The 14,509-nt window shown below is 40.7% G+C and overlaps 1 protein-coding gene across 3 annotated transcripts in view; it reads right to left on the bottom strand.

Annotated features, from left to right (window-relative positions):
- Positions 1-14,509, bottom strand: part of fhip1b (FHF complex subunit HOOK interacting protein 1B) — a 716,414-nt gene that overhangs the window by 6,801 nt on the left and 695,104 nt on the right. Inside the window, exons 1-5 of one of the 3 annotated variants that reach the window (XM_062061484.1) lie at positions 14,131-14,414; positions 13,966-14,038; positions 6,724-7,085; positions 6,091-6,495; positions 5,786-6,016 (exon numbers count right to left, since the gene is read on the bottom strand). In XM_062061484.1, the coding sequence (XP_061917468.1) occupies positions 5,786-6,016; positions 6,091-6,495; positions 6,724-6,852 (765 nt within the window). In that variant the 5' untranslated portion in view covers positions 6,853-7,085; positions 13,966-14,038; positions 14,131-14,414. Of the gene's footprint in view, positions 1-5,785; positions 6,017-6,090; positions 6,496-6,723; positions 7,086-13,965; positions 14,039-14,130; positions 14,415-14,509 lie in introns of those variants that run through there. The other 2 variants (XM_062061485.1, XM_062061486.1) reach the window with 2 other exon arrangements.

Genomic DNA, 14,509 nt, shown 5'->3' on the forward strand with positions numbered 1-14,509 from the left:
TAATTTTTAGATTCAAACTGTTACGTCAACATTTTCAACCGATTCGAAAAATTCCAAAACCAACCCATTCATATCATCTAGGACAATTGTGCTACTACCAACATTTAAAAAAATTCCTGGTTTTCCCCAAATTTCCAGGAAATTCCATTTCAAATGAACGAATGTATTTATAGTTCAATGCCTGAAATTTAAAAAATGTTGTGCCATTTTTTTTTACCCGATTCCAACCGTTCAACCATCCACGCACATTACTATTCCAAGATGTCAAAGGCAAAACATCTTATCCCTCTACCGAATTTCCCGTTTTTCCCAGAATTTCCTCCCAATGAAAATGAATGGACAATATACAAACCTCTCCATATCCCATATTTCTCATCCGATTCCAACCGTTCCAACATCCACACACTTCACTCACCTTGGACAATCAAACTACCATTTTCCAAGTTAAAAAAAATTCCAGGAATTCCCGGTTTCCCAAAGCCCTATTTTGTACCTCTTCCTGGAAAGTTTTCACAGTCCACATTTTTCAACGATGTTAAAAGCATTGCAGTGCAGGTCAAAATATGCTGAACTATCCAAACAAAACATCCACATCTTAGCTTTTTTGTTATAGGTGAAAAAGGAAATGGTATAATATATGATAAAATATCTTAATACTAACTAGACTATGCAATTTGGAGATAAAGTGCGTGTGAATGGTGTATGAGCACAAGCGGCGGAAATGCGCAAAATGCCAACGGTTAGAATGCGTCACGTACCAAGTTATATGTTTCGGAGGCGTGCGGCTGAAAAATTGGTTGGAAAGGTTAGCATGCCAATGTTAACATGATAACAGCTAGCATGTGTCACATTATATAACTGAGGTGTAGAGTTTTAAAAAAATAAAAACATTTTTTTGCATGCTAACAGTTAAAGAGGAACTTTTGTTTGCCTATCGTTCACAATTATTATGGGAGGCAAAAACACGTTTTTTTAGGATTCTAAAGACGATAAAAATTGCTCCATCAACCTGTTACCTACATGCTGCAAGTATACATATAATGTAGTAACAGACACGTTCATAACAATATGTAATATGTTTATATACACACTGCAAGTTTATATATAATATAGTAACAAACACCTTCATAATAATATGTAATATGTACAACATACACACTGCAAGTATATCCATCCATCAATCTTCTACCGCTTGTCCCTTTCAGGGTCGCGGGGGGTGCTGGAGCCTATCTCAGCTGCATTCGAGCGGAAGGCGGGGTACACCCTGGACAAGTCGCCACCTCATCACAGGGCCAGCAAGTATATATATATAATGTAGTAAACACACACCTTCATAAAAATATGTAATATGTACAATATACACACTGAAAGTATATATATATAATGTAATAACACACACCTTCATAAAAAATATGTAATATGTACAATATACACTCTGCAAGTATATATATAATGTAGTAACACACACGTTCATAAAAATATGTAATATGTACAATATACACACTGTAAGTATATATATAATGTAGTAACACACACCTTCATAAAAATATGTAATATGTTTTATATACACACTGCAAGTATATACATAATGTAGTAACAGACACCTTCATAACAATATGTAATATGTACAATATACACACTGCAAGTATATACATAATGTAGTAACAGACACCTCCATAACAATATGTTATATGTACAATATACATACACACTGCAAGTATATCTATAATGTAGTAACATACACCTTCATAACAATATGTTATATGTACAATGTTTACCGTATTTGGGTCATTTTAAGCATTGGCGGAACTAATTATTGGCGCATTTATTTCGGGTTCCATAGCAGCGCACTTCCAGATACAAAACGCCAGTGTGTGTTCTAATCATGGCAGACTTGGTAACAAACAACAAATACAAATATATTTTGACAAATGAATCTGAATTTATGCAGGATGAACTACTACTTCTAGAAGCCAGAGTGAGACGTTGGAGCAGACAGAAGCCGAGAGAGTGAGGTGAAAGTGACTCGAAGCTGCAAAATGTGGAATTTGAAGCCAAGCTATTTCGACATAAATTAATTACTTACTCTAAATAAACTGGGGAAAAACGTTTTTTGATGCATTTTTAAAGTGATTTACAGGTAACATTGATTGCTTCCATTAGCTGCATTGCTAGCCACCTAGAACGAGCCTGTTTTTACATGTTAAAATGCAAAAAAACGTTTTTCTTCTTTTCTCTCATTATGATTGTGAACAATAGACAAAAATACCAAAAAAAAGTGCAGTTCACCTTTAAGCATTGCCGGAACTTATTTCCTCAGCGCATTTATTTCTGTTTCCAAAGCAACACACTTCCGACAACAAATATGTGTTCCTACTTCCGGCTTGCATGTGTTCTAGACTTGGTAACAGACAACAAAGATGACTTTTTGAAGCTGAATATACGGAGTATGAACGGCTGGTTCTAGAAGCGAGCACGAAGAGAGACGGAAACGTTGGAGCAGACTGATGCCGAGAAAATGAGGTTGCCTTGACTCAAAGCTGTAAAACGTGGAACTTGAAGCCAAGCTATGCCGACAGGAATTGAGTGCTTAGCTTACCCATAATCAACTGGTAAAACACATCATCGGTCAGCTTGAAAAAATGGACAACTGTCGATGGAGTGAGTCACTATAACATTGATCATGATACACGCAACACGTCATGACTGTTACAACTACAGTACATACGTTGCCAAGCTAGCTGTGTACAAACAAAACATGAAATAATACTTTACAGATACTGTAATATGATTGTTCATGTTTTTTAGTCAGTACAGATTGGTGCATTGGTTGTGCATTACAAACTCAAGTCGGATTCAGGTGCTTCTTGTCGTAGCTAGCTTACAGCTGATACCGTAGCATGCCGTGGTAAGGCGATGTGTTACTGGGCTAGAAAAGAGTTCCTCAGTGTTCACTCTTACATTAACAATGTCGCTACAGCTGGGTTATTATACAGGTTACGAAACGTAAATGAAGTATTGTTGGCAGTTTTTGGATGCATTTTCAAAGTGATTTAGAGGCAGAATGGATTGATCCCATTAGCTGCATTGCTAGCCAGCTAGAACGAGCAGATTGTGGCAAATTAGAATGAAAAGAAAAAACCTTTTGTCTGCTTGTCTCTCATTAGGATTGTGAACGATAGTCAAAAATTTTAAAAAATAGTGCAGTTCCCCTTTAAAGGCCTACTGAAATGAATTTTTTTTATTTAAACGGGGATAGCAGATCTATTCTATGTGTCATACTTGATCATTTCGCGATATTGCCATATTTTTGCTGAAAGGATTTAGTATAGAACAACGACGATAAAGATTGCAACTTTTGGTATCTGATAAAAAAAAGGCTTGCACCTACCGGAAGTAGCGTGACGTAGTCAGTTGAACATATACGCAAAGTTCCCTATTGTTTACAATGATGGCCGCATGAAGTGAGAGAGATTCGGACCGAGAAAGCGACAATTTCCCCATTAATTTGAGCGAGGATGAAAGATTTGTGGATGAGTAAAGTGCAAGTGAAGGACTAGTGGGGAGTTGAAGCTATTCAGATAGGGAAGATGCTGTGAGAGCCGGGGGTGACCTGATATTCAGCTGGGAATGACTACAACAGTAAATAAACACAAGACATATATATACTCTATTAGCCACAACACAACCAGGCTTATATTTAATATGCCACAAATTAATCCTGCATAAAAACACCTGCGTGTTTGTTATGCTAGCTCCTAGCTCCTCTGCTAGCTCCTAGCTCCATAGAACACGCCAATACAATTCAAACACCTGATCAACACACACAATCACTCAGCCCAAAAGACCGTTTACCTAACCCAAGGTTCATAAAGCTTATATATTTTTAAAAAGTTACGTACGTGACGCGCACATACGGTCAAGTTATCGAATGTTTAGCAGCCAAGGCTGCATACTCACGGTACCTGATATTCAGCTGGGAATGACTACAACAGTAAATAAACACAAGACATATATATACTCTATTAGCCACAACACAACCAGGCTTATATTTAATATGCCACAAATTAATCCTGCATAATAACACCTGCGTGTTTGTTATGCTAGCTCCTAGCTCCTCTGCTAGCTCCTAGCTCCATAGAACACGCCAATACAATTCAAACACCCGATCAACACACACAATCACTCAGCCCAAAAGACCGTTCACCTAACCCAAGGTTCATAAAGCTTATATATTTTTAAAAAGTTACGTACGTGACGCGCACTTACGGTACGGTACGTGTTATGCTAGCTCCTAGCTCCTCTGCTAGCTCCTAGCTCCATAGAACACGCCAATACAATTCAAACACATGATCAACACACACAATCACTCAGCCCAAAAGACCGTTCACCTAACCCAAGGTTCATAAAGCTTATATATTTTAAAAAAGTTACGTACATACGCAAAAAAAAGCCAAAGCTGCATACTCACAGTAGCACGTCTGCGTCTTTGTCATCCAAATCAAAGTAATCCTGGTAAGAGTCTGTGTTGTCCCAGTTCTCTACAGGCGTCTGTGTATCCAAATCAAAAGTCCTCCTGGTTAGAGTCTCTGTTATCCGAGTTCTTCCATCTTGACTGCATCTTTCGGGAATGTAAACAAAGAAGCGCCGGCTGTGTACTGTTGTGGCTGACTACGTTCGAAAAATACGTCCATTTCGCACCGACAACTTTCTTCTTTGCTTGCTTGGCTTCCTTCTCCATAATGCAATGAACATGATTGAAACAGATTCACGAACACAGATGTCCAGAATACTGTGGAATTATGAAATGAAAACAGAGCGTTTTCGTATCGGCTTCAATGTGGAAGGCATACCCGTGTTCGTCGGGCTACGTCACGCGCATACGTCATCCTCAGAGGCGTTTCGAACCGGAAGTTTAGCGGCAAATTTAAAATGTCACTTTATAAGTTAACCCGGCCGTATTGGCATGTGTTATAATGTTAAGATTTCATCATTGATATATAAACTATCAGACTGCGTGGTCGGTAGTAGTGGGTTTCAGTAGGCCTTTAACATGTGTCAATTACCAAGTTATATGACTCCGAAGTGTACGGCTGCAAAATTGGACAAAAAAAAGTTAGCATGTGCCAAGTACCAAGTTGTATGACTCTGAAGTGTAAAACAGAAACATAGGCCAAAAAAGTTAACATGCAAATTTTACCATGTTAACAGTTAACATGTTAAATGACTGAGATGTACGGGTGCAAACTTTGAAAAAAAGTTAGCATGTGTCACGTACTAAGCTACATAACTAAGGTGAACAACCGCGAAATTAGCAAAACAATTTTTTTAATTAGCTAAGTAAGTTAGCATGCTAACGTTAACATGCTAACAGTTGACTACCCAGAGTAAAGAGCATTTAGACTTTTGAACCATTCAAATCGGTTGAGAAATGTGGGATATGCAGAGGTTTGTATATTGCCCATTGATTTTCAATGTGGAAAAGTTCCTGGTAATTTCGGGGTAAGTCAGGAATTTAACATGTTGGCTTTGATGTCCAGGATGAGTGGAGTGTGTGAATGGTGGAATGGTTTAAATCAATTGAGAAACATGGGATAAATAGAGATTTATATTGCCCTTTCATTTTCAATTGGGAAAAATTCCTGGGAATTCTACGTAATCCGGGAATTTTAGGCACAGGGAAACATGTTGGCAATAATAGGGTTAGTAAGGGTTAGTGATTCTGTGATTCTAATGCTGATGTGTTGCATTACTTCTTTAACAAGGATGGCGCACAAACACACACCGGGCAGAAGTAGGAGTTCTCTGCGATGTAGCGAGCCACGTTGTCGTTGCTGGCCGAGGTGGCCATGACCAGCAACAGGGCGTCCCTGGCCTGTTGTCCGATGGCGCCGTCGCGGTGGATGAAGGGCACGAGGAGAGAGAAGATCAGCAGGTTGGTGGATCCTTGCTGGACAGGCGTCGCCTGGAACAACATCTCCAGAAGCACAGGCTGCCGGGCCATGGACACGCAGATCTGGTCAGACATTTCCGCAAAGTCGTTATCATCGTGCGACTTGGTAACCATGCCAACAGCACAAAGTCCACTACCTGGTTGAGCAGCAGGACCAGACTGTTTTCCAAGGCAGCGGGACAACCCAGTTCCGGGTCGGCGCAGGCTCCCAGGAGCCTGAGCAGGGGGTGCAGGACGGCCACGTGCTGCAGCAAGGGCTGCTGTGATTGGCCGATGAGCATCTCAAACAGCTTGAGCAGCGCCCCCTGGCTGTCTGGGTCCAGGCCGCGGCGGAGGTGCCACTGGACCAGACACTCCAGAATGTCCTGGCTGACCACCAAGCTCAGTATGGGGCCCGCCACTCGCTTGTTGGCGGCGCCGTCCGAAGCCTCGACGGGTCGCTCCTCGGCCAGCAGACACAGCATCTGATCGGTGTGGTTCCTGACCGCGATCAGGTCATCAGTGGAGGATGACGGCTCGCTCTGATCCAGCACACGTGACACCTGAGGCGCGCAGTCACAATGTTTGCACTCCTGATGTTACACAAGCTAAGACTTGAGAAAATGCTTCAAGCCAGTCTAGAAGTCTTTACTTTCTCATTTCATAACTTACACAAAATGATGAACCAGCGTGACAAGCATTGATGTGCAGTTGTAGATAACAAAGTGTCACTTCCTTAAATTTTGTGTCGTGCATATATTGAAAACATACATGACCAAACCAAGGCTCACCTGTCTCCAGTGGTTCTCAAACACCATCAGACATGTCTCCGGGTCCGCCGTGCAGGGGGCCGACTGGGCGGCGCCCCGACCCGGACGGCCGCCGGGAGCCCGTGGGTTTAACCTGCTCAGCCAGCTCATGTCGGACCCGACAGCAAGAGAGTGAAGGGTCAAGGTCGCATCAATTTGCAGCAAACGACAAGAGGAGAGGAGTCACTCAAGGAGAGGGTGATGTAGACTAGAGATGGGAGGGGCTGACATCGCTGTCAGTCAGTGATTTTCCTGTTCAGGAAGCGCTACAACCCAGTCCTCCGAGGAGACCCTGTCATCCGGTCTGAAGCCAAGACCACTCCATAGCCAGTCTCCACTCTCAGCTGTTAAATGAACAACATGCTCAGTCATCCATTGGTTTGTATCATTTTACATTTATCCTAAATTCCAGATTATTAGACGCTACTTTTTTCCATACACTTTGAACCCTGCAATTTATAAAACGGTGCGGCTAATTTGTGAATTTTTATTCGCTGACGGCCATAATGCAAATAGTTAAAAAAAACAAAAAAACAAGCAAAGACACGAAATAGGTGTGTTATTGGTATGGCGCCATCTTTTGGACAAGTTCGCTCACTGCAGGTGCTGCAGTGCCTTTCTGTTTAGACTGAGCTTTCAACCGGAAGTACAAGTGCCGTTCCATCTTCTAGCCATCCAGAGCATTCCAACTCATATGGATTATTTATTCATCACTCCAAGCAACATTTGTAAGTTCTACAATATAAGAAACAATTCTTACTTACAAAACCGTCCCATGTGTGATGTCTGTAGGAGTGTTTTCATGCATTATAGTACATGCTGTCATAATTTAATCATGCTAGCGTTGTTATCATTAGCTAATATGCTAACACATTTATAAGTATCTGTGTTAGTATTAATAACTTACAATAGCATTATTTTTGTATTGTTTCAGTTTCATAAATTCACCAAAACGTCACTGCGGACTTATTGAATCTGTTTAGCTGATTGGAGTGCTAGCTTCTGCAGCTTGTGGGTCCATGACCAGGACTTCTGTTTTGTTTGATCAGCTGTTTTACTGCCTGTTACAGGCATCGTTTGGAAAAAATTAAGGTATGTACATAAAATGTACCAAATATTTCTGTGTAAATAACTAATTTCACAACGTATGTATCTGCGGCTTATCGTCCGGTGCGGCTATTATGTGGAAAAATATTTTTTTTCTTCTAAAATTTAGTGGGTGCAGTTTATATGTGCCTCTATAGCAGTGGTTCTTAACCTTGTTGGAGGTATCGAACCCCACCAGTTTCATATGCGCATTCACCGAACCCTTCTTTAGTGAAAAAAAATGTTTTTTTTCAAATTCAAGACAAAGTTATATGTTTTTGGTAACACTTTAGTATGGGGAACATAATCTACGTAACAAAGACTTAATTTAGAGTTTTTTGGACACTAGGGGAACATATTCTAAGTAACAAAGACTTAATTTAGAGTTATTTGGATTATAAATGATAAATGGGTTATACTTGTATAGCACTTTTCTACCTTCAAGGTACTCAAAGCGCTTTGACAGTATTTCCATATTCACCCATTCACACACACATTCACACACTGATGGCGGGAGCTGCCATGCAAGGCGCTAACCAGCACCCATCAGGAGCAAGGGTGAAGTGTCTTGCCCAAGGACACAACGGACGTGACTAGGATGGTAGAAGGTGGGGATTGAACCCCAGTAACCAGCAACCCTCCAATTGCTGGCATGGCCACTCTACCAACTTCGCCACGCCGCCCCGGGTTAGAGAGTTAGGGCCAGGGTTAGAGGGTTAGGGTTATAATAAGGCCATGCCGAATAAGGCATTAATAAGTACTTAATAATGACTAGTTAAGAGCCAATATGTTACTAATTTGCATGTTAATAAGCAACTAATTAATGGTGAATATGTTCCCCATACTAAAGTGTTACCATGTTTTTTACTGGTGCACAAAATGAACCGTGCATGAACATCACCTTGTTCAAAGAACAAAACCAACACAGTGCATAAACTCACAACAAATTACACACCTGCAAATCAGTGTGACTTCTGCTGTTGCCGTATCCGTAATACGCCGATAGGGAGAAGTTTTTATTTACACGATGAGTCGGGTGTGTCTTGACCTCCGCCGTAACCCTGAGCCCGACTCACCGAACCCCTAGGGTTCGATCAAACCCAGGTTAAGAACCACTGCTCTATAGTCAGGAAAATGCGTTGTGTGAATATGTTTGTATTGTTTCATTTTACACATTTTACTCCTGGTGCAACAAAGAGAGTATGAATCGCTTACATTTAAAGCCCAGGGCACAGATAAATGCACAATGCATACAGTTTGTTTCTGTGGCAACAACACTTGTGGAGTCTGAAAAGCAGAGCCTCTGTCTCAATTAGTACACTTCCGTATTCTTTCGGGTAGATAAGTGCGTTAACACTGGATGCAGGATGCAGTGCACTGATGCACTCAAAACGATTCATTACCACCCTCAATAGTCGTCATATTGGCTACATCCCACAAAGGGAGTGACTACCAAACAAACAGCGGTGGTGTAATCTGTGCTCATTTTAAGCAAGCTAGAAAAAGTCCCAACAAATCTCTTCTTAATTATTGTACAATCAAGACGTGGGGATAAAAGCTGGCAGATTGTTTCATCGGGTAACTCGTATGCTGGCAATAACAGAGTGGAGAGGTTGCAATTCGCCATTCAAAAGGAGAGAAGAACAACTTGTGGGTAAGTGCGCCATGACAGATTTGGGACTACACTACACTGTCACAGTTGGCACATTCAGGACCTAAATATACTGTGCACTAAGGATGGGCGATATGGTTGAAAACTGTATCACGATAGTGTTTTGTTTATATGGGTCGATATCGATAATTATTGATATTTTTCTGACCTATCAAACATAAGAACCAGGAGAAAAATACATTAAAAGGTAAACATTTTTATAAAATGTAACCTTCATCTAATTATAATCCCCTCAGCTATCAAGACAGAAAGGAGAGGAAATGTCAGCACTTGCATGGAAAACACTCAATATAAACAAAATTCCAAAACCACATTGAACACTTAACAATAACCTCTTAAAATGAAGGTGAAAAAATACGTATGAAATGCTTAATAAAGTGTAACAACGTAGTGCAAAGTGCGAAAATGTAAACAGAGAAACCTGAGAAAAAACTATTTTCTGCAGGTTTAGTGCCAGGAAGTTACAGCTGTGCTCTAAAGGGGGAGCGGGGCTAAGGTGGTGTGGTATTACCGGTCTTGGTAGGGATGAGCGCATTGCATCATCTACAGACCATATTGGTCTGACTATGGTCCATTTAAAAAAACAAAAACAAAACTGCCATACTGTCGATATGACTTTTCCCCTTTTATCCACAATCTCTCTGCAGCACTGATTTTGACTTTCTCTTCTTACTCCATGCAAAGAATCAACCGCAAGACAACACGATTGCGCAACCAAACGTGATAGTTATTACTGTTACTTGGTTGGCTGTTTGCGTGTCACTCACACTGATTAGTGATCACTTCCTGTGTTGCTGGGTTACCAGAGGATGAGCGAGTGCCTTTGTTCATGCAACCAACCTTGCTTTGCAACTTCCGGTTTCTTCCGATGAAGAAAAAGAAAATGATTGGACGTTTTATCGAACACATTTTTTATTGATAGCAATTCCGTAATAATTATTGATATCGTTTTATCGGCCAGCCCTACAGTGTAATTACTGAAGTGTACTGACAGACGCATCACATTTGAGACAGAGGCAAAATGGAAGTTTTGAAAATGACAGTTCCAGCGTCCAAAGAAACACAAAAAAACTGTCATCTGCCTTCCTTTGTGTGACTCTGCCAACTAGTGGTCTGGCATGCATATTACAGATAAGTGGGACTGAAACGTCCTGTTTTTATGGCAACACAAGCTCATTTGTGGGATGGAGCCAACCATCTAGTCAATGACAAGCTTATCACCAAAAAAAAGCAAGAAACACCTTAGTTTTTATTGCGACAAAGTAGGGCTGGGCGATATATCGATATACTCGATATATCGCGGGTTTGTCTCTGTGCGATATAGAAAATGACTATATCGTGATATTTGAGTATACGTTCTCACGCAGTTGCTTTTAACTGCGGGCACTACACTACAGGCGTTCCTCACTCTTTGTTGTCTCTCCCTCTCAGAGACGTAAAACAACCGCACCTTCTTACATACGTCACATACGTATACGGCCTCGCGGAGCAGAGAGGTAACAGCTGTGGTAATACGAGAGAGAGAAGGTGCGAATCTGGTAACAAATGAAGGAAGAATTCATTCCCAAGAAAAACAGCAGGGGGTCCATCGTCTGGCGGTGGTTTGGCTTCAAGTGGTAATATGTCGAACAGACAACCGTAATTTGTCAAGTGTGGGGCAAAAGCGTTTCTACAAAAAGTAGCATTACTGCTTATATGTAGCATCATTTGAAAAGTCACCCGCTAGAGAATGAAGAGTGCTTACTCTGCATGTCAACATCGCCGTTCGGTGCCACACCAACAAAATGCAGAGGCAACCATTTCCACATCAACACCGTATGAAAAAAATTGTCAAAAACAGAAGGAGATAACGTCCGCAGGAAACTACCACATAGCGAAGGACAAGAACTATTTGATTTCCTATTATGCAGCTCATTTTTATTTGACACTTATTGAAATGTCTTGTGTGACATCATGCAGAAAAGTGCACTTTATTTGTTTTAAACTATTGTAGTGGCGTTCTGTACAAAAAGTGCACTTTAATTGAGTGTTGTTTTGATATGTCATCTTAGTGACATCACGCACAAAAGTGCACTATTAGCTTGTTTTAAAATGTCTCTGACAATCTTGCAATTTCTGTTTTGAAATGACATGAATGTTTGTGCCACTGCTTAATAACTGTTTAATAAATACAGTTTTGGTCATTTGACTTAGTTGTGATTTCCCTCTCTGCATGAAAGTTTGAAATGAGCATATATTAATGCAGTATGAACAAGAATGTTTTAATGTAGACACATAGTATCATCATACTGGTGTGATTATATGCATCAAGTGTTCACTCAAGGCTAAGGCAAAATATCGAGATATATATTGTGTATCGTGACATGGCCTAAAAATATTGAGATATTAAAAAAAGGCCATATCGCCCAGCCCTAAGACAAACACATTTTTACTTCTTAAACCCTGGAAATATGAGACACATCTAGTTAAACAGTCGACGAAAGGTGAAGCGTGGAAGTTTAGCTAGGTTAACCTTTAAACGACTCTTGTGTTATCATTTGAAGCTGCATGACTGAGGTCACATGACCGTCCACCACAGAGTTATTTCTTCAAGGTGTTTCTGATAAAAAATAAGGAAGTCTTCATTCGCACATGACATACGCAAAAACAAACAAATACGTGTCCAAAAAGTAACGTCCACTCACCGATTAATCAATCAATCAACCAGGCAAACAACTTTTAGTGCATGTCAGACTGTTCAGCTTCAGGCGAAATTAAGCCTCCGCTTTGTGTAGCCGAGGATCGGATTAGGAGCTCAAAGTTCCCCAAGACTCCCAAGCAGCGAGGTTCTGACCTCTAAAGAAGGAAGTTATGTTAAAAAAAAACAAAAAACGGTCCAAGTCCAAAGGTTCAGCGTGTGAATGAGAACATGAAACCTACGAGGTGCAACACAAACATCTTGAGAATTCAAACAGGAAAAGCTCAGGTGTGTACAGGTGGGCAGGGCTATGATCTGTCCCAAAGACTCACCTTTGCACCTCAGGGCGGGACCAAGTCGATCTCTACTTCTACGCATACAGTTGTAGGACTGTGCCACACACAGTTTGAAGGACAAGAGCGGAACTTGGCCGACATTTCATGTCATGATGGATGCCAACCCCCTGTCAAAGCACACCTCCTTCCCGTTGCTGTGACAACCAGCTGCAACCATCACTTTATCACAACACGTGTGAAACAAACAGCAGTGTTTCCCCTAACATTCTATTGAAAGGGGCAGCAAGTCCATCCATCCATCCATTTTCTACCGCTTGTCCTGTTCGGGGTCACGGGGGAGCCTATCTCAGCTGCAACTTATATTTAATGTTAATCTAATTTTCTTCCTATGGCGCCAGATCTCATAAACAAGTTTGTACATTGTTCTTTTACTCAACTAAATCAACTTGATCAACAAATATTAAAATACATTTTGCAAAGACTGCTTACTAAATAAAAATGCCCTGGTTATCCTCGGGCTGTGACGAGAATCGATATCAGTTCATATTGCCCATTCATTTTCAACGCAGGAAGTGATCACTGATCAGTGGGAGAAACATGCTAACAGCCAACCAGGTAACAGCATCAACTGTCATGTTTGGTTGCGCCATCTTGTTGTCTCACTCTTGATTCTCTGTATGGATACTAAAAATGAGTTCTGCAGAAAGCGAAGAGATTGTCGCTAAAACGGTTCGTAGTCCCTAGCCGAGCTTACCTGTTTTCTTTTAAACCCTAGGAGAAACTAGAGTGCAGGACAGTGTAAATACAATTTATTACAAAATATAACAAATGTGTTACTTTAAAACAATAGTAATTTGGTCCAATATTATTTCAGTAATAATTACTGCATAACATAATTTCATTTCCATACTTAAGTAAGAATAACTGACCAAAATAAATGTTACACAGCCATTATTACTTCTTGGCACTAAACCTGCAGAAAATATTTATTCTCAGATTTTTACATTTTCACACTTTGCACTATTTTGTTACACTTTATTAAGCATTTTCTTACATATTCCTTATGTTTTCACATTCATTTTAAGAGGTTATTGTTGAGTGTTCAATGTGATTTTACAATTTTGTTTACGTTGATTGTTTGTTTTCCATTGGGTTTTTTTATATTTATTTTCCTTTCTACATTGATAGCTGAGGGGATTATAATCAGATGAAAGTTACATTTTGAATAAAAATGTTTACATTTAATATATTTTTCTCCTGGTCCTTGTTTTCAAAAGGTCATAAAAAAAATATCAATAAATATTGATATCGACCGATAAAACCCTTATATCGTGATACAGTTTTCAGCCATATCGCCCTGCCCTAAATTATACCGTAATTGTTAATTGAAAACAGGACATTCTGTGTTTAAAAATGTTATGTTTAATAATCATCTTCATCGACTGGACCACAGTATTAATAGTAGTAGTATTTGTATATATTTTATCACATACCAAATCCCGTTGATAAAAGCACGAAGGGATGCTTCCAAGTGTCACCCAGGAAGGGGACAGCAATCAGCGCATCCTAATGACGAAATGATGGAGCAGTCTGCTTGATTCCTCACTCGTCATTTGTATAAAAATGTCAAATTCTGGTCAAAGTTGGAGGCCACTCACCTAATGTTGTTGTCAGAGACCTGACTTGCTGAATTAGCTAGCAGGTTAGCTGGAGGCTAGCCGCTAACGAGCTTCAGAATCAATGTCAGCGTGGCACAAGACCGACAGACGCCCGACTAGGCCCCGACACAAGCGGCGCGCCGCGGCGACACGCCACCGTGAAGCCAACAACTCGAAACGCTTCTTGTTCGGGGCGGCAGCGCATCTTGTTAGTGACACAACAACATCCTGTGCGATGCTTGGCCCGAAGCTCGTCCCCGACTTGACGCCATCTTCGCCGAGACTCCGCCCACGCGGCGACGCGCTGCTAGTGCGCGCTGTGACCCACTTTCTTAGGTTCTGTCCGGTTCTGCAAAGACACCCTTTAGTTTACCCCCAT

The sequence above is a fragment of the Entelurus aequoreus genome, linkage group LG10 (genome assembly GCF_033978785.1).
Source record: "Entelurus aequoreus isolate RoL-2023_Sb linkage group LG10, RoL_Eaeq_v1.1, whole genome shotgun sequence".
NCBI classification, from domain to species: domain Eukaryota; kingdom Metazoa; phylum Chordata; class Actinopteri; order Syngnathiformes; family Syngnathidae; genus Entelurus; species Entelurus aequoreus.